The sequence below is a fragment of the Andrena cerasifolii genome, chromosome 12 (genome assembly GCF_050908995.1).
Source record: "Andrena cerasifolii isolate SP2316 chromosome 12, iyAndCera1_principal, whole genome shotgun sequence".
In the NCBI taxonomy this organism is placed as follows: Eukaryota; Metazoa; Arthropoda; class Insecta; order Hymenoptera; family Andrenidae; genus Andrena; species Andrena cerasifolii.
The window spans coordinates 8,009,054-8,031,181 of record NC_135129.1 but is presented as its reverse complement, the minus strand read 5'-3'; the positions used below and the strand labels follow the sequence as shown (position 1 = coordinate 8,031,181).

The following is a 22,128-nucleotide window of genomic DNA, read 5'->3' as shown; positions in this document are numbered from 1 at the left end:
CTTTGTGCCAAATTGCTAACCCGTTAAGGGCTGGCTCTACGTGCATTTTTAAAACTCAAAACTCATTGATTATTTTGTATTGTACACAAAATACAAATACTTGAGAGTAACGTTAATGACAAGTATATACGAGCGTATGTATATATGTAGGTATGTATGCACGAGTGCAGATACGTATGGAAGCGGAACAGATGTGTGTGTGTGCGCGCGCGCGTGTGTGTGTGTTATATACTTATTTTCTTCAATAATATGACGAGTTTTTAATTTTTAAAGTACATTTTAGTCGATTATTCCTTGCATCCTTATTTGCTTTACTCTTTCCCCCTTTTCCTTTAGTTTAGCTTTCAACATTACACACCATGTCTCCCAACAGTTTACATATTTATGTACATTTTACTTACATTTAATGGCTATTGAATCGTTATGCCCCCTTATTTTGACAAAAAGAATAGCAAGGATAATCTTAAAGGTAACCAGTTTCTCCCCTTCTTCATCATATTCGCATGTATCAGCAGCTCCAAGTTCACAGAAATTCAAGCAAAAATCTTCACAAGTACAAATACAGCACTGAATACATTTGTATCGACTTCTTTGATAATGTAAAATGTAAACTAAATTAAAAGAATGAAATATACGTATGTACCGGTATAATGAAAATCAGAGTTTCACCACTGTATTCCTTTGTTCTCCCTTCATTATTTGCGATAGTAGTAAAAGTTGCTTCCCTCGGCAATAAGCTTGTACATACATATTTTATGTAGCTTCAGAGTATTTAATCGTAGTTGGACATTTCTGCTGTAAATGCCAAGCTTTGTTTGAATCTCCGTTTCGAATCGCCGCGTCACTTGACGTTTATGCTGCACCTAATTTATCGACCTGGGTTGGTAAATTGAACAACTAAGTATATAAGTATATAAGTATTATATACGTGTCTTTTAGAGTGAGAGGGTGCGCTATTTAGGAAAAGACAGAGATATCGTTAGATATGTGAAACCACCGAGTCGCTTTAGTTCGCGATTCACAATTCACACGTGTTCACACGCGTGGCAGCACGTCGCAGCTAGGTTAGGTTAGGTTCATTCTTTTCCCTGGGTATGTATTCAGGTACATGTATACAATTTCTCAAAGATGGCGTTTCAAGAACAGAACTCTTATCAACTCTTATATTTTATATTGCTCAACGAACACTCACGAACTCTACTTGTTAGTACTACATACCTCTCTGTCCTTCTCCTCGCTTCACTTCCACACCTCGACGTCGCAGCTACAGATTAACAATGATTAAGATGAGGTAGAGCACACCTTTACAATTTACACCGTAGTTAATTCTAATCATCATTTAAAACAAAACATTCACAATGCCTGCTGCAGAGAATAGCTAAACGGCTGAATTACTTATAATAATACCTACCTCTCTGCCAAATAGGAAATGCACTTTGAGTATTGCATCTCCTAATGTAGACCCTTGCGACTATTCCATGTGATATTTGCAGCGATTATGTTTATAATTAATTATAATAGTTATATAGAAATATGTAATGTAATTATAATGAACGTCATGCGTGTCGAAATAACGGACGCAAAAGGTCCAATCGCATTCTTAAGACTGGCAACCTGGGCGTGTTTTAACGTCCATTTTAGTTCGTACCTTTCACCGCTAGCATTTCTGTCCTGAACTGAACACACTTTTAAAACGCTTTTTCGGGCGGTAAATAAATAATTTTATTGTTAAAAATGGTTGCATGATTATCTTTAGAGCCTCTACATTCTACAACACCCCTCCCTATAACCTCAGATTGCAAATAATCGAATAAATAAACAGATTGTATGCTCTTGCACATAACCTCCTTTAACAGTGCGGCTGAACTGTAACGGAAAGTTAACAAATTATGTTTTAAAGTTGCTTTCTAAAAGAAAATATGGACCCTTGGCTACTTTGCTGTATGGTATACGCTTTTTGTGATTATTTTGCTTATAATCATGGAGGTTATTAGTTTACATTATAGAGTGTATATATGTGTAGAGTACAGTGTAGTAGTATGTATGTACATCTGTAATAAATCTATTGTTGTAATTAACAATGGCCTAGAACGTTCTTAGTGAAACATGTTGGTCAATATCTTTCCGTGCCACGTCGGAGTTTTGATGCGGCAGATCGTCAATTGCTAGCCAAAGAGTTATTTATTCTTCTAGGAAAAGATGAGACAGTAAAGGAGAGATGAAGGGACGCAGCGGTATAAGTAAGAGGAACAAAAACGAAATTACTATCATTAGGATCGCATAAAAGTGCATAATCGCATGTTTACTTTTCGAACCGCTGGCATAAAATCATAAAGAACATTGTATGGTATAATGGATTTATCTGTTGATCAATGTACTATTCATAGTAAAGTTCGTGTAAACTATATAGGGTATGTACAATCTGTATATAGTTAACAAGAAGCGGTTTTCTCTCTCCTTTGTAAGTATGTGTACATACTCCATAGGCATATTTATTTTATGCTTCGGTCGGCCAGCATGTCGATCAATCGAAAGGAACGATCGATCGATTGCTCGATCGGTTGGTCGTTGGGCCTGTTGGTGAATTTGTGGGTTAATTCGTTAGTTTGGCAGATTAACTCAATGTTCCTTGTGTGTTTCCCGCGATTGTTAGTACTCGCCGGTGTTAACCTGCACTCAATCCCCGTAAATCCTGATTGTCGGTTTCGGTCTGATCGTTCGTACTAACGCGTTCTTAGGCCGTGATTACGTCGTTTCTCACTCTGGTAGTAACTCGTTCGTCTTCTATCCCCGCGTCTATGTATCTAGTTATCTTCTCGGTTATCTATCTATATATCTCTATCTATATCTATCTGTCTACCTCTCCTTTTTCTCTCTCTCATTCTATTTCGAAGGAGGGTTCGCTCACTTGCTGCTATGTCTGCGTACTCCCGTACTCAGGAGAGCGACGCGTGGGCCCTTCTGGCACTGAAGTCGGCACCGGCCAGTCCGACGAAGATGCAGTGGAACCCGGAGGCAAAAGGTGCACCGATTGCACGGCTCGAGGGTCGCGAGTTTGAATACATGGTTAGACAGCGACGTATCACTATCGGGCGTAACAGCAGCAAGGGTGAGGTCGACGTCAACATGGGCCACTCCAGTTTTATCTCGCGACGACACCTCGAAATTTTCTATGATCATCCCTTTTTCTTCATGATCTGCAACGGTAAAAATGGTGTTTTCGTCGATGGAGTCTTTCAACGAAAAGGCGCGCCTGCCTTTCAGTTACCAAAGACGTAAGATATATTTCGAGCCTTTTATCAAACCGACTTAACCTTTCTCGCACGTTTCTCGCATGCTCTTCACATTACGCATTACTCGTAAGCTCTCATATATCTCTCTCTTTCTTTCTTTCTCCCCCCTCTCTCTCTTTCTCTCTCTCCTCTCTTGGATTATACCCCTTTCAGCAAGTTGAAATTATTTGCCATCCTTTCCTTATATCACCCGCCCTAAATCCTATCGCACAGCTGCATTTAGCAATAGGAAGTGCAAACATTGTGTTTAACCATTCATTTAAATCGCACGTCGTCTAAAACCACGCACAACCATTTATAATCATTCATTGCGTCTTCATTCACAAATGTTGTTTCATTTTGTTTAATTTCGTTACAATCAACAAGTTTGTTTGCGCCTAACATCTTCCGATGTGTGTTGCTGTTACAGATGTACATTCAGATTCCCCAGTACAAATATTAGGCTCGTATTTCAGTCGCTAGTGGACGAGCACGAACAAAATAACGTACGTGTACCTTCTCCACCGAAACAAAGGGCTCCACTGCCGCCTCTGCGCATTAATATTCCGGACGCAGGATATAGCAGTCCGTTTCCTTCGCCGACTGGAACTATTAGCGCCGCTAATTCATGCCCGGCTAGTCCGCGCGCTGGTCAGGGTAGAAGGAACATATCGGCGGACCTTCAAATGGTAGCGGTGTACGCGGCCGCTGTTGCCAATGATCCGCAGAATTCCGGTTTGGAAAGGCACGAGGGGGGACAAAGTTCTAGTAGACAGATAAGTCCCGAGCCTTGCGTCGAATCGCGTTACAGGAGTGGAAGCAGTACCGGGCCGAATGGTACAACGTCGCATTGTAGCCCACCAAAGGATGACTCTAAGCCACCGTATTCTTACGCGCAACTAATTGTTCAGGCGATAGCGTCAGCCGCAGACAAGCAGCTCACTTTGTCTGGCATTTACTCCTATATTACCAAGAACTATCCATACTATAGAACCGCGGATAAAGGCTGGCAGAATTCCATAAGGCATAATCTTTCGTTGAATCGTTATTTCATCAAAGTACCGCGAAGCCAAGAGGAGCCGGGGAAAGGTTCATTCTGGAGAATAGATCCTCAGTCGGAAGCTAAGCTGATAGAGCAGGCTTTCCGACGAAGAAGGCAACGTGGAGTTCCCTGTTTTCGAGCTCCCTTCGGCCTTTCGTCCAGGTAATTTTTTAATCCTCGATCAACGTGTATTACGTATACTTGTGTGGCTTATTGGAGATTGAGAAACGTCGATCGAACCTTAATCGAATGTACAAACGTTAATACCATCCAGGAGCGCACCTGCTTCTCCGTCTCACGTAGGAATGAGTGGATTGATGACGCCGGAATGCCTGAGCAGGGAAGCCTCACCGGGGCCGGAGTCGTATCCGGACAGTTCTGTACCTTCACCGGCTGGTCAACTGACTAGTCAGTCCGCGCCAGGATCACCAGGCCATCCGTACGCACCCTCGAGCCAGTCGTCTCATAAGGGTCGCCTGATGCAGCAAATCACAGTTGTTACGAACGGTGTCAGCGGAGATACAACTAGGGAAGGTACGGCTGACGACGCGTTTTAAATGTTTAACGCTCTTCTCGGTCTAAATATTTATCGTCTCACTTTATCACTCTGTTGTTTATAGACAAATACGTGGTCTCCGGGAACGCGGCGGAAGAACATTCTCTTTCCCCGGCCGGCCAGTATAGTCCGGCTCCCGTTATCGTACAAACCACTTATAATTACAGGTACGTCGCAGCTCCCTGAGATTTTCTTGGACCTCTTGGATCCCCTCGGGTTAGTTTGTCGTCTGATGCTGATGAGGAATGCTTTTTTTGTGTTTAGTGGAAGCTTTATTGGCCCCGACGCAGGCGTCGGAGTTGTGAAACGCTCGCACGAGGAATCGGATAGTTCTCCAGGTTCACCGGCACCGCTCGCTATTGTCGAAAGTCCTGAGCCACTCGAACACCAACAACCACAGACGAAACGTCAACGCGTTCATGAAATGGATGACCATTGAATCGTTGTCCCAGGTTCCCGTTACGTAGGACATTTGTTACATCGTGCTATTCGCTCATCGTCGAATATATGTGCACGCGCGTGTACCTCATACCTGCTCATGCGTGCGTCCGCAAACGTGCATACACACCTTTATATCCAGATCTTTCGAATCTACACCCATATCCATGCCCGCATCTAAATACGCGTACACGTACACTTAACGATGTACTTTCGTTCATTTTTAATATATACTGATTACTGATTAGTCTCCGCGCGACAAATACTCGATCCAATTTATTGCTTAATACAACAACAAGTAGGACATCTGGAATTCGGGAAAGATGTGAGAGAAGAGAAGATTTTGTTTCCTATCGGCGTTCCAGTTTGTTTCGCTCATCAGATTTAGGCAGATCTCACTACTTTGTGTAATTAGTTGTGTCGTCGATGGTATACTTGCATAAAGCACACAGGGGTGGGTCTCGAAGTATGCGAGGTAAAGACGCAAAGTCAAAAGGACATGATTCTTGTATGAAAAAGAAAAAAAACAGTTACGAAAATCGTTACTCTTTTTTTTTTTAGAGATATCGGCAGTTTTCAGGTTGTTTCGCAAATTTTTCGGAATTCTCGTGCATCTATGATCCATAAATGTTCAGAATCACAAGCACATACACGAGAGCGAGAACGAGAGCGAGTGCGCGCGTGAGTGCGTGTGCATATATGCGCGTATAAACACGCTTCATCGAATGCTTCCTTCATGTCTTTGACGTATGATGTGTATGACGAGGAGACGGCGAGAGCTTTTGCCTATTCATACGAGGGGATAATCCTTGTAATCCTGAATGAAATCATATCGCAATATATTTAAACGCCCGGCGAATCTCAAGAGGGGGAGAAGGATGAATGTACTGAAAAACAGCTCGCGTCAGTCTCACCTCGGTGCAGCACAGAAAGAAGGTGGTGTGTCCTGATATGCTGTTAATATATTGGTAAGCTAATACTTTCGGGTAATTTGTTAATAGCTGTAAAACTTTTGCCATAAACAAGCTTTCAGGACCGAGCTGCTGGATCTCTTTCGTTTCGTCAATCGACACAACTCTGTTAGATACCCACATACATGCGTCATCGTAGTCGTTCCCGAATGTTTCGTTAAACGTTATTGTTGAGCACGCACCCATTACCGCTGGAAGAGGGATGATCGCCATCAGCCGCCTTTTCATTCTATAAACTCGATCGGCCGCGTCTGCCGGCCGCATCTATTTGTTGCTATTTCCTGAAATGGTCGTGAACCGTAGACACGAACCGTAGGTTGTAGTTCTGCGTATGATTATGCAAAATTTCTATTCGAACGTCAAGCTGTTACTTGATCGCTGAATACGTCGATTGAATTCTCTTTCTGACGTGCCTGTTTATCTGATAAAGAACTTATTAACGTACTATAATCATACAGGAAGAGGTGATAGTATTTTTGTTGCCACTTGTAAATAAACTCTTGAACGAATTACTACCGCTTAGAACTGTTTTCATCTGTGCTCGTGGGCGTGTTCCTACTAGATTATTTATCGTAACTAGGTACGCCGAAAGGCCACTGAAAAGCAATGATACATAAAGTATATAGGTACTCGGAGAAACTCGGGAGACCAAGCGACTCGTATTAACACAAGTGTCAAATACTCAAAAATCCTCTGACCATAAAGCGAACGACTGTCTGCCATCGCAGCTCGAGAAGCAAATAGCCAATTATCTTCTGGAGTGCCTCGGAACACTTATATGGATCATTTTCGTTGCGCTCGACCCAGCCACCCCCCCCCGGCACCGATTTACAAACAGTCTCGCCGTGTTTTCTGTCATCAGCATAAGTAAATCCTTGATTTCATAAATCTCGGAAGCGCGCTTGAAGCGTCACAATCAAAGGAGAACACACGAAATCGAATTGTATAGAATTCTCGTTGTGTACAATTGTTGTATGACGAAATCAGTGAAATAAACGCCAACCAGTTTTGCATCGAACAAGAAATGCGATAGCGACACGTAATCATTCGACAAGTAGGTAAAAGTACATACACGAAGCAGAAACTAGTAAATCTCCAACGATGAATCACTGGTTTATGATTTACAGCGGTAGTACATACACCACACCTGGGATCTGATTTTTCCCGTTGCTCCTACACTGGACATTAGCCGTTCACTCGCTGCGACGATTTCAACTCTTGTCGACCAACAAACTCGGGAGAAAGAAGGAAAACAGTGCCGATTGGTGCGGAAGGGTTGACGCGGATTAACCGCATCCTGATTAGCGGACAGTCCCGGAGGATTACGATTTCATTGATCATCTGCGGCCCATGGTTTCGCTGTGAATGCGGGTAGCGTATTAAGGGAAAAGTTCAGAAGCGTTGAGAAGTGCAGCCTATTTCCCCCTTTCAGCACACCTGCACGATTGCTCCGGGGGGAGGGGATATGCATTTTTTGCGCAGCCCTATTGCTGTGTTTCAAGATGCGGGTGGAGAAAGAGGGAAAATAGCAGATATATATGCGAATAAGGCGAAGCTTGAAATACGTCGGAATATTGGCGAAGAGTGAAAGCCGGAGACTGTTTGCGAGATGTGTGTATGGAAAAATCATCTCCACAGCATAGAGTACGGAGCAAAGAGGAACGAGAGTGGCGGAGCAGGAGGAGGGGGTGCGACGGCGGAGGTAAACGAGAGCGTGGGGGATAACGAAGAAGAAAGGGGGTGCAGCGAGCTTGCGCGACATTCGACCCGAATCTCTCCTCGTCGGACGTTAAGCCAACCAGCTAGGGAGCTAGCTAGCTAGTCAGCTAGCCAGCCAGCCACCCAGCCACCCAGGCAGAGCCAACAGCTTTCGTTTAGCCGTGTTCGAAGCTTTCGAATCAAGTATCCGATGGAAACTCACTAATCAAATCGGTATAGTAACGATTCAATTTGCGTTTTCGCTCGTCGCTCGTGATTCCTTTCAATTATGAAATATCGCTTTTATTATTGTCTACTACCCCCCCTCCATCGCCGCCTTTCCTTTTCTCCCGCGATTTTTCCTTCTCCTTTCTCTCTGCCCAGCTCTTTACTATTTGCTTGCCCTTCTTCCTGCTGTTTTGTCGCCCCATTCTGCTTTGCATTTGAAGGATGCTCATCTACCACCCCTTGCCCTGCAAACACTTCTCCTCGCACCTATGTTCTTATCACCATATCCAGCCGCATTTGATAATAATGAACATTGCAGGTGAATGCACTAAGCGGTAGAACGTCGCCCGTCGAGCAGCAGGATATGTTCTCTGGTAAATAATCGTTGGAGAAGGTGCACCTAGCTACCTATGGCCCATCCATAGCCAAGCAGTCTTGTCTGCGCTCGCGCAGTGTTTAGCGTGCATTCGAGAGATTCATATGATAACCTGGGAGCAGCTTAAAAAGGACAACGATCGGTTCGCTGAAGTCGTCCACGCTTAAAACGGCACACGTTCTTTCCGTATTATCGACTTTACGGTACGTCACCTTCAACAGCTACCTGCCCTTTTATCCGCGGTTCCTAATCTCTCCCCGTTTTCGCCGCAGGTAATATGGATGGCGAAGCGAAAAGAGTGAGAGCTACGCGGTGCCATTCGCGTACGCGCGCACGATAAAGTGAGAGGAGCAAAATAAGCTGGTAGGTAAGCGTGTATGTATGCATGCGATTTACTCGGTGCTGAACCGTCAACAAGAGGAGAGTTAACACGGATTGAACCAATTATAGCCCCGTTTTGTAGCAAACGTCTGAACGAGCAACTTCCGGCTTCATTAATTCATGTAACAAGTAAGGCAATTTCTACAGAGAATTTGTCTTTAGGCGCACGGGCTGTAGAGCAAGTTTAGGACGGTGTGGAGTAAGAGTCCGATAGCATCGTCCCGCAACGTGTTCTCGCGTTTGGAACGGAATTTCCTCCCACCGATGCGTGCGCCGTGAGATGGGTTACCTTTAGTTTGCAAACTTCTAGATGGCTTGTAGAAGAAACCAAACGATGCTGAGAAGAGAAAACGCGCAGTCGGATTGACAGTTTAAGGAGATCCAAGTGCCGCACTCCTTGGAATGCTTACGCCGATGGTGCCGGATACTTGGGGCTGGGGATTCTTCGCTCTCCTTTTCTTCACCTTGGCCACCCCCAGTCCTGCTGCTCTTCGCAGAGGTAACGCTTTCTTCTTAGAACTTGCTGAGAAGGGGATCGCGATCACGGGAAGGAGCCGCAAACGCTGACGGTCCCGCCTAACGCTTTCACCTTTATTCCCCTTTTTGCGGCTTGGACAGTGAACGTAAGTAATGGCATCGTGTCGTCTGTCTCAGCTGATCGAGGTCATTGCAATAAGACGGTCGATATATACGAGGATGTATCAAGCCCGGCAGTGACTACGGAGAATTGGGGGAAACCTCTGTCTTGCTGGTATCGCTTCAGAGCGTTTCGTGGAACTCCAAGGGAGTGGATCCTGCGTGTTCGATTCAAAAAGTTTAAAGTTGGCGTCTTGGAGAATGCCACCACCTGCTCCGGCGGTTACTTGCAAGTACGTCCACCTTTCTCTCGTACGCGTACAAGTAAACACAGTAATTGTCTCAAGTGGTAGATGGGTGTGTTGTTTCTAATCCCGATTAAACATCACGTCCGTTTACATTTCCTCAGAGCTCTGTTGCACTCGTTTCGTTAACGCGTGTCAATCTTAATTACAGAGTTCGACAAAATTTGACTTTCTTTCGGACCTTTCACGTTCAATAGCCGTTTTTCATAGGGTTTCGTGCCCTGAAAACGAATCCGCAAACCGTTTGTCGCCATCATCCTCAGTTTTTGAGAAATCGGATTTTGAAAAAAAAAACTTGCAAATTTTCAACAGAGAATAAGAAAATTTATCAGTTTTTTTTTAGACTGTATGCGACTATCAAAGCAACAAAATCGTGCGCGGTTTCGGGGAATCCCAACACTACCGCGTTATAGTGAAATAGCGTTAAGCGGGGTCTTACTGTAGTAGTAGTAGTAGTAGTAGTAGTAGTATTAAAAGTAAATAGTTGTTTGGAATGCGAGAGGGCGAGGTATAGGTTGTAACTGCTAAAGAGATAACAGCAACTGTATCGTGCCGCAGATCGTAGACGGAAACACAAAGACAGAAGTAAGCAACCGAAAGGACCCAGGAGTATACTGTGGTGAATCGGAGCAACCGCAGACGTTCATATCTGAAACAAGTTTCGTTCGGGTGATCTTCCACGCGGACAACTTCACGGATCAAACGTATTTCAGCTTCGACTCTCGAGCGGAGCAACAGTTCGAGGTATACTTTAGGTATGGCCAGCATCCGGAACTTTATCCGAACCGAAGGGGTGAGGTGGTGCCCGGGAGTTATTGCGAACGAGTCTTCAAAGATTGTAGGCTACAGACGTGCTACGTGCAAAGTCCCGCCTATCCGGGCATTTACCCGCGTGCGTTGCACTGCAAGTACCGGCTCAACACGCGGCTGCCCTTCATAAAGCTCTATATCGAGAACGAGGAGTTCAATATCGATGGGCAGAGATGCGAGAACATCATGACATGTCCTATGAGGCCGATAAGCTCCGGTTCCGAGCACTGCCCGTACGACTACATACGCGTGTACGATGGCAAAGACGAGACCAGTCCAGTGATCGGCACTTTCTGCGGCATGGGCAAATTTCCGTACAGCATAATCGGCACCAGTGAGGATCTCTACGTGGAGTTCGTCTCCTCCCCTGCCGGGCCACTTCTCAACACCGGCTTCCACTTCAACGTCGGCAATTGGCCCGGCCATGTGAAGACCGCCGGGGTTCGGAACGGTAGTTGCGACTGGTTACTCAACAGCGAATCCCTGCACAGTAATAACGAGGGGATATTTCTTTCGGTCGCGCACTGGTACCCGCCGCATACCAGCTGCACGTATCTCCTCAAGGGTCGACCAGGGGAAATCGCAAGGCTCTATTTTCCCAGCTTCCGAGTGAATCGCATCGAGTCACCGATACAACCGTACGACGGCGATTGCGGCGAAAGTCTCACCCTCTACGATTCCGACTGGCCGAACGACGCGAAAATTATCAAGACCTTCTGCGACACGTTCAGCAAACCGATGGAGAAGCACGATTTCGTTTCCAGCTCTAACGCCCTGTTCGTTAAATTCGAGAGCAAAACTGGAAGCTACTCCGGCAGCTCTCTATATTACTGGGCGCACTACGACTTCTTCAATGCCACCCGATTTGGCGAGCCTGTCCCGGGAACGGAATGCGACGAGACTTTTGCTTCTTGGAAAGCGCGATCTGGCCGACTTCGATCGCCGCTCAACACCCTTGTCTACAAGCGACCTGGCGATCCACCGACAGATCTCTCCTGCACCTACACATTCCTCACGGACAAGCGGCTGTACGCGCGAGTCATTCTTATCATAGAATCGGTATCGTTCAAAGATCACCCGTACGCACAGTGTGGCCATTGTTGGGATAGTCGGGTCGATCGTATAATCGTTAGAGAGCCAACTGCCACAGCCCCTGGTGAACAAAATTTGCAGCAGCAGCAGCAGCAGCAGCAGCAGCAACAACAGCAGCAGCAGCAGCAGCAACCACAACAGCAGCAGCAACATCAACAACATGATATTAGTAGTGGTAGAGGGCACTGCATCTGTCGATTGACGACTGGCAGCAGCGGGGCAAACAGCGAAGAAAAGCCTGTGCTTCGCGTCGTCTCGCGAGGGGAAAAGCTCGAGTTAAAGCTAATAGTGGACGGTGCGCATGCCGCGACGAGCTATTTCAAACAGTCTGCGCCACTGTTCGAGGCGAGGTATGAGTTCGCTCACAGCCCATTGTGTGGACCTGCAATTCTCCCGGCTACGACTGATGGCGAAATCGAATTCCCTCATTACGAAGCGCTCGGATATGTCGCTCCGCCTCGCTCGATCAAATGTATCTGGGAATTGCGTGTAAATCGTGACAGGGACGTTTGGCTACATTTCGATAAGATCAAGTTTGCTTCGAGGTCCTGCGAGGACGGAAAGCTCGAGATATTTTTGCCGGGCAATACCGAGCCGTTCCTCGGGATATGTGGTGAGAATGTCAGTTACGTTCGAGAGATGCCAATTATATCGGCAGCACAAATCGCTCCCGGAGCTCGCAGATCCACGTTTAACGCGGAACCTTCGCAAGCGCAGACGCATTCGCATTCACAGCTGTCAGCTTCTTCGTCAGCGTCACAGGCATCGCTGCAAACCGATCAGCCACAGCAGCCAGAGGAATTCGAGTGGCCGGCCGTGATCGTTCAGTTTACTGGCTCGATGGCTCCGGCAAGAGCTGCCTTTAAGATCGCTTGGACCGAGCTGTATCATCTACCCCGCGATGCTTCAGGGGCGTTGAATATGCAGAAGCTTGAGGAGTTTTGCGGATTTCAGTGTCCGGGTGATGCTGGCTGCATACCAACGAGGCTCCTCTGCAACGGAGTGGTTAATTGTCCGATACCGGAGCATCGAACCGTTTTTAGGAATACAAATAATGGTTCCGGTTTGTTAGCAATATCAGAGGAACCAAACGACGAGTCCATCGAGACCTGTGGAGCCGATGTTATCAATGGCCGAGGTAATGGCGCCGGATCCGGGAATGGCGTTGGAGGTTTAGCCAGTGTGGTTGGCAGCGCTGGGTGGGCGGGTGCAGGTTTAGGCGCCGGCCTTACCGTGCTGCTCAGCCTCGTTTGTCTGATCGCTGTGTGTAAAATCTGTAGGCGACGTGCCACCCCTAGAAACATCCATGTACCTTATTGACGCGAGTACGGACACGGATACGAATGCATGGCCGCTATTTCTTCGCAATTTGGTTCACTCAAAATTCTTACGCTTCTGCGCTACCGTGTAGAACATGTACGATCCGCGTCCAGCCAGCAGGTGTCGCTGTACAATGTTCTCGAAGAGACGTTATTATCAGTAGCCAGCGTTCATATTCGCAGCATCCAACCATGTCTAAATATTTAAAAGGAATTTTATCGCTTCGCTCGTTTTATCCACGCCATCTGGTGAAGGAGAAGGATATATACATAACGGGAGGTTAGGTACATAGATAGCTAGATGAGTAAATACCTTAAATATCAATCAATCGGGATTTCTACCGAGTAAAAAAAGCATCGGTGATAAACGTTAAGCTATATACAGCCAGTGCCCGGATGGATTGGAATAATTTAATCAGTACGCGCGATGTACTCTCGCGTTACGTTAACAAGAGTGCCTGCGAATATTCGCACATGCGCGTCACGTGCTCGACGATACGCGCGCATACCTTGAGAGTGCACTCAGCACTGAAAACAATTGCGAAGCGTTCGTGCGCGCGCACGTTACGTGCGCACACAAATATAATAATAGGGTATGCTATAAAGAGTGTCGATTATTTTAGAGAGTAAGCGTGTCTCGAGCATGTACCTACCACGTCGAATATCGACAAAGCGTTACCGTTGAACGACTCAACGGAGAATCATGTTCTTTTGTATATAGATCGCGTTCCTTAATTGTGTTAACGAAAATATCACACAGGAGATTTCTCTTCTATTAACGATCAGACTAACGAGAATCTGTGGAAACGAAGAGTACGCGTAACACGCACACGTTACATGTAACGAACGTGTGTACGCTTGTGGCTGCGGGAAAACGAGAGACGACGCGACGTCCGATCGATACCCGGCCTTCCAATTATTTCTACAATCTCCAAAGTCGACTTGGATTACTGGCGCCGTCGAATCCTGGCACACGATCTTCAGTTGTTCGGTTGCTGCTTTTTTTTTCTTACCGTTTTATACCGTTAATACATAAGTATGTATGATTGTATGGCGTACGCTGATCGCCATAAGCACGAGCTGTTTTTTTAACGATAATGCATTGTCGCTATCGTTATTCTTAGGATAATTAATAGCTATCGGTAGGGATTATAAGTGAAATGTTACCATTGTTTCCATCGTCGCCGTCGTACCCTTCGGACCCCGTTACCAGTGTCGCCAATCATAATCGTTACTGCCAGCAACGTCGTCATCGTCATATTATTATATTTTTTACAAATAAAGAACATCCTCGGCGACGAGGTGTGGAAACGTTAAACGTATTATTCAACAAATACTAAATCGTTTACCTACGAACAGAGCATTGTCGAGATTTGCTCGCAGTTTCGTTTACCTTGTTTTTTTCTACATTACATCCACACAATTACTAATCGGATTAACGGTAGCGTCGAGTCACTTATGTAGTACATCCTATACAATAAGACGCTTAAGGTGGATGTTCGTTTGTTAGCAAAATCTTTCCAGAGGCTTTTTTTCGTACTTCCCGATGACCTACAAGGTTCCGATTCGGCATGAAGTTTCCTCGGCGCCCAAAGATGCCGTAAAAAATCAAAAACCTGGAAAATTCGATATTGGGTAGTACCTGTGGCCTAAAACAGGTATTTATGTACAATGTAGTAGCCGCTACTGCATTGTATGCAGTCCTGCACGCGGGTCGAGCTCGAGCTCGAGCTGAAAGACGAAGCGAGACAAAGTATCATGCTTTCTCTCTTTCGTAGCCGACGGTTACTTCGTGTCGACTCTTTCGTCCTCTCTCGCTCGCTCACGAGTTGTAAGAGTAAATATGCTCCACAAATTTCTTTGATTTGGGGTCTTTGTCACACATTAGTTGTAATAATATCGAGAATTATTTCGTTTCTGGGAAGGGGGTCTGGGCACGTATGTGACTTAGACCCCTCGAAATGCCCTTCAGGAGACCAATTAGGTACAGAGAACCTTCTGATACGCAAAAGTTGTAAAATTTCGTATTTCGCAGCGAAAATTGTTTCTAGGAGAGTTTCCAACAAAAATTGTGGTTATCTTACGCGTCTTATTATACAGGATAGTAATGCCTGGCGAAGACAGACTAGAAAACTAGTGGACACGCGATGGAAATTGCAAGTGTCCTAGTGAAAAAAATTGAGCCGCGATAAAAATATATGCAACTAGAACATTTTTTCCGTGCAGCCGACTGATTTTTGTTTACGCATACGTCACTTAACCCTCATTCTTCTTTACTTTACGCTACTTTATTCTATTCGTTTAAGTTCTCCCGTAACGCCTAAATTAACAAGTACATTGTAGAAAAATCAAGTGCAAAGAGCATGTCGAAGTTTGAGAACGGGATCAAAGTTGGTCGCGCGTGGCGAGCCTCGGAATTCAAAGTGCCACCGATGCCGGATATCGGGTTAATTACCGAAAATGTTTTGGTACCGATCACAAAGATGATTTTCACGAAGAAGACGAATACAACGCGTCGCAATTTTACTGAAAGGAAAACCGAACTGGTTAAACCACGAAAATCCAATGAGGATGCAATGATGCAGCCGTTGTTGAGACAGCCACCTCGCCCCGTGGAGAACAGATACATGAGCAAGCTATCGTATTCTAAGGAGGTAGTATCATCGCTTGTCTCGATTCCTCTTCCTCAAATTTACTAATTTCTTTCGTTTCTCTTTACACTCTTTGAGAGAATAATAAAGAAAGTCAATGTGATTCCAGAGGAAAAAACTGGGTGCTCGTGAGAAAAGGAAGATTTCTACGAGACCCTTTCGCCTAATAGATAAAAGCTTGACTTTTCCTGTTTCTGGCCACTTAGAGAAATTCTTGCAATCGACACGAGATAAAAAAATGGGAGAAGAGTTACCATTCCCTTCTCCGATCCCTAATTATCTTGAAATTTCACCCACCAAGCCCGAGTCCCCTTCGGTAAAGAAAGCTGCGGTCAATAAAAAAACAGCGCAGCAAGTTAGCTGTGCGTTATTAAATGTTTCAAAGGAAGGCGACAATTACGAGAACGAGTCGGAGGACATTACATCGGTTCGTTCGTTGAGCGATTCACAGAAAAACGACTGGTTCTCGACCGATACCGTAACGATGATTTATGACAAGGATATAGGTTTTACAGCAACAAATGTCCCAAATATGTTAACCGTGACAAAGACGACGACGGCCGCACAATCGCTGGCTAAAGCTAATTCGTATTTCGGTGAAGAAGGTCCGAGTAACCAATACTGCGACTCTATACTGACTAAAATCGATGTAACCGTGACAGAGACAATATCGAATACTATTAACGTCGTAGAAGAATTAAAGGTTCCCGCCAGGTGGAGTGAATCAAATGCCTCTAATCAAATTGAGTTTCACGCTTTCGATATTTCGGCATCGAGCACGAACAAATTTCTCCAGACAAATGAAAGAGTGCAAGAAGCGATAGAGGATAAACGTAGCGAGGTCCGGGCAACGCGCGGCCTCCGATATTCCTGGGAAGATGCCGATCATTCGATTCCGTTGTCTCTGAACACGAATCGATCGCGATGCTACGATGAAACGCAACCGATAACAAACGAGTATCCTTGTAGGATAAAATACTCATGGCAGGTAGTTGGCACAAGCTGCCAAACATCGCTAACACTTCTTGAGAGTCTAGCAAAGGAGAATAATCCTAACGAGGAATCAATCCATGATTGTAGCATCAAATATTCTTGGCAAATCATTGGGACCGCAACACAGACATCTAAAAGAGATTTCACTGCTTCAGAGTGCCGGTCAGTGATTTCATTTTTATCTCCAAAGACGAATACGGGGAGTCCAAGCGTTAGAAACCCGAATAGTCCGTCACCCGTTACGATCTCGCGGAACGGTAAAAAGTTCTATGTACTGAACAACCAGTATACACAAACATTCGCTCATAAAGAAAGTCAAACCAATTGTATTGAAATTCACGTGAAATCTCGTCAAGAGAGCTAGCAAGCAAAAACACAGGCATACACACGCCTAAGCATTTCAGATGTAACAACTGCAATTTCATTTCTCCCTTCTGTTCAACTTTTATTTAAACACTTTACAGTACCGATGAAAATTTCCCGCGTATAAATAGAAAACATTCTGATTTTTCTATTCGAAAGTCGAGTACGTTTTACTTACTTGTACATTTCGGTGGCTGATATGACTAATTCCATCCTGGCAAACGTATTTGCATCTGTACGACAAACAACGTCGTAGCATTTTTCGATTGTGCGCGGTGTAAGAATGTTATGGTTGGAAAGCAGGAGAAAGGCATGTGCTAATCCTTAACATCCACGTCGCCTTGCGCTTTCGTCCGAGTCGTAAGTTATGTGGCAGAGTCTCGGTCGCGAGATGTAACACAATGCACATTAATCAGAGAAAAGAAGAAGAACATCTCGTTTGAACGTCCCATTAAACGTTATCCAGAGCATCCTCTGCAGCCACAATGAATGCACTCCACTATTCTACCCTCTTCCAATTTACCCTTAGGTACTCGACAAATACAGTTTGTTCCGAAATTAGTGTCTCTAGTTTGTATGCAACGTAAACAGCACAAATTTTCGTATCCCACTTTCTTCCACTTTGCTATTAAATTCTTATCCGCTATGTTTTCATTCAGACAATAATCGTATAGTTCTGGAAACAGAATAACGGAATAGCGTAAGGGTAATAGAGCCGAGAAGCTAATTCCAAGTAAATTCCACTTACCGCGGCTTATGGCTTTCCGTCTATAATACAAATCGTATATGTATCGTGATTTTTGATGGTGGATTTTGAATATAGGCCACAAAGATTCCTGTTTGCGTTTCCCTTCGTGAGGTTCCGTTTCAGCTGCAATCCAAACGGCCCGTAACACGCTCGTGGTTAAATTATTATTTAATCTACCTTACGTTACGATTTAAACATAATCTCTACGCTACGGCAACGTCCTTACCTTCTCGCATTTTTTGTTCTAGTTCCTCCAATGTTGGTTCGATCAGTTCCCAGCCATCCGGTGGAGGCTTTTTACTTCTTCGTACTTTAGGCATTTCCGATTTGATTAAAACCAGTAACTGTTGCTCGTATTTCGTGCGGCAGATAAAACGATAAAAGTCAAGCAAACATTCACTTTAAGCAAATAAGTAGCTACTGGTGAATACTGTTGCATAAATGCCTATCAGTATTCACTGTATTCACTCATATTCACTATTCAGCACTATTCAGGATCGGATTGTATAGGACTATCGGCAAACGTATGTACATATGTGCATAATGCATGTGTAACGATTAACGAATGGGTATGAACGGAACTGCGCGCGTAATCGACTTCATTAATCGACTATCGAACAACAACAAAGCTCGATTCCAGTGTTGCCAGATTTGGCGGAATTCCGCCATTTTACTTTTCAAAACCAACTGGCGCTGAAAAATTGAAATTGGCGGTTGGCGTCTGAATTGGCCAAAATTTTGATATTTGGGCTGCCCAAGACCAAATAGCATTCAAAAATTTTATAAAATAGATTATCGTTGTTGTGTTAAAACGTTAATTTTAATTTTCACATCAGTTTCATTTAAATTCGTTTTTATTCATATAAAGTTTATTTATTAAATCTAAAAGAAATAAAGAAAACAGTTCCAGAAAGTATTAAGAAAATATTTAAGTATTCTTTTCATTCAAGATATTTGAATTTTGGCGCTTTTGGGCTACTATTCCTACGCGATCTGGCGGCTCGACATTAGAACCATCTGGCAACCATGCTCGAGTCGGTGGTTATCGGTACGTTATGATACGTTCTGATCGAAGGGTAAAGGTGGGTGCAGCTGTGAAAAGGTGTGAAACGCGACAGGGAACGGAAATATTAAAATTTATTACAATGTAGCGTACAATATGTCATATCATATCACATAGAAAGGCATCAAAGAATCGAACGAATCGATTAATCCTCCGCCAGCCATATGTCGGACGTGCAATCACCTCCGGGATAGCTGGAAAGAGAATCGCGACTGTTAATTTCTGAATGGAACGATGTAAGAATATCCAACCATCATTTCCGTATTTACCGCATTTCGTGTGCAAGTAAAATGTCGTCCTTATCTGCACCAAAGTCTACTAGAAACTCCTCGTCAAGTTTCAAACCGCCATTTTGTATGTCCACGTCCAATTTAATCATGGTTGAACCATTTCTGTACATATAAATAGGTATATAACCGCATACACGAAGAGATCTTGTTTAAATGAGTCCTCTTTGCTAATTCATGGATGTTATTATATTTTATTATATTTTATTTTACTGATCTGAGGCGTGCGTTACAAAAGTGCGCGACGCGTGTCTCGATGCCAGAGAAGAAGTGCCGTTTCTTCCAGCGTACCGCGTCCCAATGCTCCCGAGCCTTCCCGAGGCTCGCCGAAGATTTACGAGCGCTCATGGGTTAGGTCCGGGTTAGCGTTAATGTGGCTGACGCCATTACATACCATGTAAGTACGCCGGTAAAGATTCAGTTGTAACTATACATATAATTAATAGTAGCACGTACCTGACATGTTCGGGGTAAAACTGTTGATCCCATGGTTTGAAAATGGAAGTGGTCACGTATAAGCGTGTTCCATCGAGACTCAGTTGAAGCATCTGCGGCGATCCATGAAGTCGACGGCCTTTGATATAAACAGGATCTGGTTGCGCATCCAGTTCCTCGTCTTGGATCACACGAACGTTCGAGTCGTTTAAAATCGAGCCACCGAGAAAGATTTGACCGGTGAGTTTTGGATTCCTCGTATCGGAAATATCATATTGTCTAACATCTCCATGGAGCCAGTTGGATAGGTAGAGATACTTATCGTCGAGACTGATCAAGATGTCGGTTATCATTCCTACGGGGATAAGCGAGGTGGTCAGAGAGAAACAAGTTCTATGTACACTGCATTCCATATAAGAGCATACCGACGCTCCTACCGATCTGCGCAGCTCCCACTATTACCCACGGTTTGAACCGCACGCGATTGGTCGCGGTGGCTTCCAAGGAATAACTGTTACATCCCAAACGCGGGACCTGACCGTTGTCAACGTAAACAACGTCCCGCACGAGAAGTTAACAGAGAGAGTAGAGGGCTGTGCGACGGAGAAAAATAGGCGGTTAAGTGGGGAGTCGGGCGTAGCAACGCTTCCTGAGGATCGTGCCTGCGCGAAACAGGTATGCTCTAACGTGGAATGAAGTCTGGGCTGAAGACAAACACGCATCAGGCGGACAGTTAACTTTCATCTATATTATATGTGTATACCTGACATCCACGGTGCGATCCAACCATCGACTTGCTTCGGAAGGACTTGAATAACTTTCTCGGCTTGCCATTCGGCGGCTTCCTCCGGTGTTTTGTAAAACCTGTAAACGTTGGACGTGACAGCGCAACCGACGAACCCTTCGCACGCCTTTGGATCGTGTAGGAACCTTATTTCCAGCGGTGCGATCCCATCATTGCCCAAGTTCAAGACTTGCGTTAGCTTTCTCTTTGTCCAGGAATAAAAGTTCAAGCATCTGCCATAGATGACTAAAATACAGTGACAAATCGAGACTAAAGTGTGCAATCTACATGCGTGCAAAGTGAAGAAATGAAAAGAAAAGGAAGGGAAAGAAGAAGTGAGAAATCGCGTATCGCATTTACAGAGGCGTGATGCGATAGTTGAGTATTGAAAAAAAACAACGCGTTGCGAGAGGCGATAGAACGGGATCGCGGATCGTGCGATTACAAATTGCAAAGATGCGCAATAAGGTGATGGGTGATGGGTGATACGTAAAGTTATATCAACCAGGGTCGGGGCCGTCGGTGGTGCTGTAGCCTCTTTTGAAGACCCTAGGTATGCCCCATTCGGTCGCCACGAGTACATCGTGGTACGGTTGATACCAAAAATCGTAACCGAAAGCTGCTTTTTCTTCTCCTGTCGACCAAGTGCCTTTTACCTCCAACGTTTCAGAATCGATGCAAAGCAATTCACCTTGCGCATCGCCGTTCGGTTTGCCCATAGTAGAAATCATAATTTCTCCGGTAGGTGCGCAATGGCTAGTATGCAAAGTCGATACTCCGAATTGGTTTACCTCCGCCGGAGTCAGTACCTTGTCAGGAGCAGAAGATTGTACGTGATTGTGACGAGCTGAGAATTACAGATAGAAGTAGTACAGAATGTACAGCTTTGAATTATCGCGGTTCAACGAACTTTTTTAATGGACGGCGCTCGTTCTTCGGTCACGTCGATAAAGTAAACACGGTCGGACATGAGGCACGGGAGCACCATGGTGTCGCGTTTCCGCGGCTCGCCGTGACAGCTGCTGCAAACGTTCCAGCCGGAATGATGTAGCTCGTCGCCAACGTGGGGCATTCGTAATTTATGAATGATCTACGAAACGTGAAAAAGACATCGGGGACTTGCCCAATAACAAATTGATTGCTTATCGATTGTATGGATTTGGATCGGTGGCCGGCAAACCTTGCAGTAATCGGAACTTGTTGGATCCAATCCGACGGTGCACAGAACATCTGGTTTATTCGGATCCGTGTGAATGCAGACAACGTACATTAGCTTTTCACGCGGGCCCTCCAACATCGCTGTCTTCGCCGACTTGTAGCCGGGACCACTGCAACTCGAACAGCCTGGAATCCACGCGTCATACACTCGATCATCGATTCATTTACACCTCAACAAGTGTTTAATTCCACGTACGTACCTTTCTTCTCTGACATTTTCGTGGCCGTCTATCGGTGCCGTACGGTGCACGAAATACGGATTGAAATGTGGTGGAAAAGGGTAGAAATAAAGAAAATCAGTATCGGGAAGGAGAGGGGGAAGAAAGCAACTCGAAATGAACGAACGCTGGAACGGCTAACAGCGGCGGCGAGACGGCTCGTGCGTTGCGCTTGCGAGTGGCGAAATCCAACGAAATCGTTGTTCGTTAACGGTCGAGTCGACCTACGCTTCTCGTTGTGCGCGATAACACTACGAAAGCGAAGGCAACTGATAGGATACGGGATACATGGCATAAATATATA

At 45.0% G+C, this 22,128-nt stretch overlaps 5 protein-coding genes across 10 annotated transcripts; 3 read left to right on the top strand and 2 right to left on the bottom strand.

Annotated features, from left to right (window-relative positions):
• The first annotated feature begins 2,084 nt into the window (after window positions 1-2,084).
• Window positions 2,085-6,788, top strand: Foxk (forkhead box K). 3 transcript variants are annotated; one of them, XM_076824128.1, is made up of 6 exons: window positions 2,085-2,240; window positions 2,895-3,275; window positions 3,703-4,476; window positions 4,589-4,848; window positions 4,935-5,037; window positions 5,135-6,788. In XM_076824128.1, the coding sequence occupies exons 2-6, from the start codon at window positions 2,917-2,919 to the stop codon at window positions 5,307-5,309; spliced, it is 1,671 nt and encodes a 556-aa protein (XP_076680243.1). In that variant the 5' UTR covers window positions 2,085-2,240; window positions 2,895-2,916; the 3' UTR covers window positions 5,310-6,788. The 3 variants fall into 3 exon arrangements, with proteins under 3 accessions (XP_076680243.1, XP_076680244.1, XP_076680242.1); XM_076824129.1 differs by lacking the exon at window positions 2,085-2,240 and adding an exon at window positions 2,522-2,765; XM_076824127.1 differs by lacking the exon at window positions 2,085-2,240 and having other exon boundaries at window positions 2,523-3,275.
• Window positions 6,789-7,485: 697 nt separating this feature from the next.
• Window positions 7,486-14,405, top strand: LOC143375217 (uncharacterized). 4 transcript variants are annotated; one of them, XM_076824125.1, is made up of 7 exons: window positions 7,486-8,211; window positions 8,525-8,784; window positions 8,854-8,944; window positions 9,032-9,091; window positions 9,273-9,461; window positions 9,617-9,831; window positions 10,402-14,405. In XM_076824125.1, the coding sequence occupies exons 5-7, from the start codon at window positions 9,365-9,367 to the stop codon at window positions 13,063-13,065; spliced, it is 2,976 nt and encodes a 991-aa protein (XP_076680240.1). In that variant the 5' UTR covers window positions 7,486-8,211; window positions 8,525-8,784; window positions 8,854-8,944; window positions 9,032-9,091; window positions 9,273-9,364; the 3' UTR covers window positions 13,066-14,405. The 4 variants fall into 4 exon arrangements, with proteins under 4 accessions (XP_076680240.1, XP_076680239.1, XP_076680237.1 ...); XM_076824124.1 differs by lacking the exon at window positions 9,032-9,091 and having other exon boundaries at window positions 7,487-8,211; XM_076824122.1 differs by having other exon boundaries at window positions 7,487-8,211; window positions 9,032-9,461.
• A 507-nt stretch (window positions 14,406-14,912) lies between these two features.
• Window positions 14,913-17,077, top strand: LOC143375375 (uncharacterized). Its single transcript, XM_076824381.1, has 2 exons — window positions 14,913-15,718; window positions 15,825-17,077. Exons 1-2 carry the CDS (start codon window positions 15,428-15,430, stop codon window positions 17,070-17,072), a joined length of 1,539 nt encoding a protein of 512 aa, XP_076680496.1. The 5' UTR covers window positions 14,913-15,427; the 3' UTR covers window positions 17,073-17,077.
• Window positions 17,078-17,127: 50 nt separating this feature from the next.
• On the bottom strand, window positions 17,128-18,300 carry L(1)10bb (BUD31-like protein). Its single transcript, XM_076824098.1, has 3 exons — window positions 18,046-18,300; window positions 17,820-17,942; window positions 17,128-17,747 (listed from the first exon to the last, which is right to left on the bottom strand). Exons 1-3 carry the CDS (start codon window positions 18,137-18,139, stop codon window positions 17,530-17,532), a joined length of 435 nt encoding a protein of 144 aa, XP_076680213.1. The 5' UTR covers window positions 18,140-18,300; the 3' UTR covers window positions 17,128-17,529.
• A 638-nt stretch (window positions 18,301-18,938) lies between these two features.
• On the bottom strand, window positions 18,939-22,115 carry LOC143375210 (methanethiol oxidase). The gene is made up of 8 exons (XM_076824097.1): window positions 21,807-22,115; window positions 21,569-21,732; window positions 21,299-21,478; window positions 20,894-21,197; window positions 20,368-20,634; window positions 19,626-19,959; window positions 19,152-19,274; window positions 18,939-19,076 (listed from the first exon to the last, which is right to left on the bottom strand). Exons 1-8 carry the CDS (start codon window positions 21,820-21,822, stop codon window positions 19,028-19,030), a joined length of 1,437 nt encoding a protein of 478 aa, XP_076680212.1. The 5' UTR covers window positions 21,823-22,115; the 3' UTR covers window positions 18,939-19,027.
• Window positions 22,116-22,128: the final 13 nt, after the last annotated feature.

Excerpts from the sequence above, each read along its gene's own strand:
- Foxk (XM_076824128.1), top strand. The coding sequence starts at position 2,917 with ATGTCTGCGTACTCCCGTACTCAGGAGAGCGACGCGTGGGCCCTTCTG. Across the intron at positions 3,276-3,702 it reads GCCTTTCAGTTACCAAAGAC|ATGTACATTCAGATTCCCCA; the intron begins GTAAGATATATT and ends TTGCTGTTACAG. Across the intron at positions 5,038-5,134 it reads CAAACCACTTATAATTACAG|TGGAAGCTTTATTGGCCCCG; the intron begins GTACGTCGCAGC and ends TTTTGTGTTTAG.
- LOC143375217 (XM_076824125.1), top strand. The coding sequence starts at position 9,365 with ATGCTTACGCCGATGGTGCCGGATACTTGGGGCTGGGGATTCTTCGCT. Across the intron at positions 9,462-9,616 it reads TCCTGCTGCTCTTCGCAGAG|CTGATCGAGGTCATTGCAAT; the intron begins GTAACGCTTTCT and ends CGTCTGTCTCAG. Across the intron at positions 9,832-10,401 it reads GCTCCGGCGGTTACTTGCAA|ATCGTAGACGGAAACACAAA; the intron begins GTACGTCCACCT and ends ATCGTGCCGCAG.
- LOC143375375 (XM_076824381.1), top strand. The coding sequence starts at position 15,428 with ATGTCGAAGTTTGAGAACGGGATCAAAGTTGGTCGCGCGTGGCGAGCC. Across the intron at positions 15,719-15,824 it reads AGCTATCGTATTCTAAGGAG|AGGAAAAAACTGGGTGCTCG; the intron begins GTAGTATCATCG and ends ATGTGATTCCAG.
- LOC143375210 (XM_076824097.1), bottom strand. Across the intron at positions 20,635-20,893 it reads CACCGACGGCCCCGACCCTG|TCATCTATGGCAGATGCTTG; the intron begins GTTGATATAACT and ends ACTGTATTTTAG. Across the intron at positions 19,960-20,367 it reads GATCGCACCGTGGATGTCAG|GAATGATAACCGACATCTTG; the intron begins GTATACACATAT and ends TTATCCCCGTAG.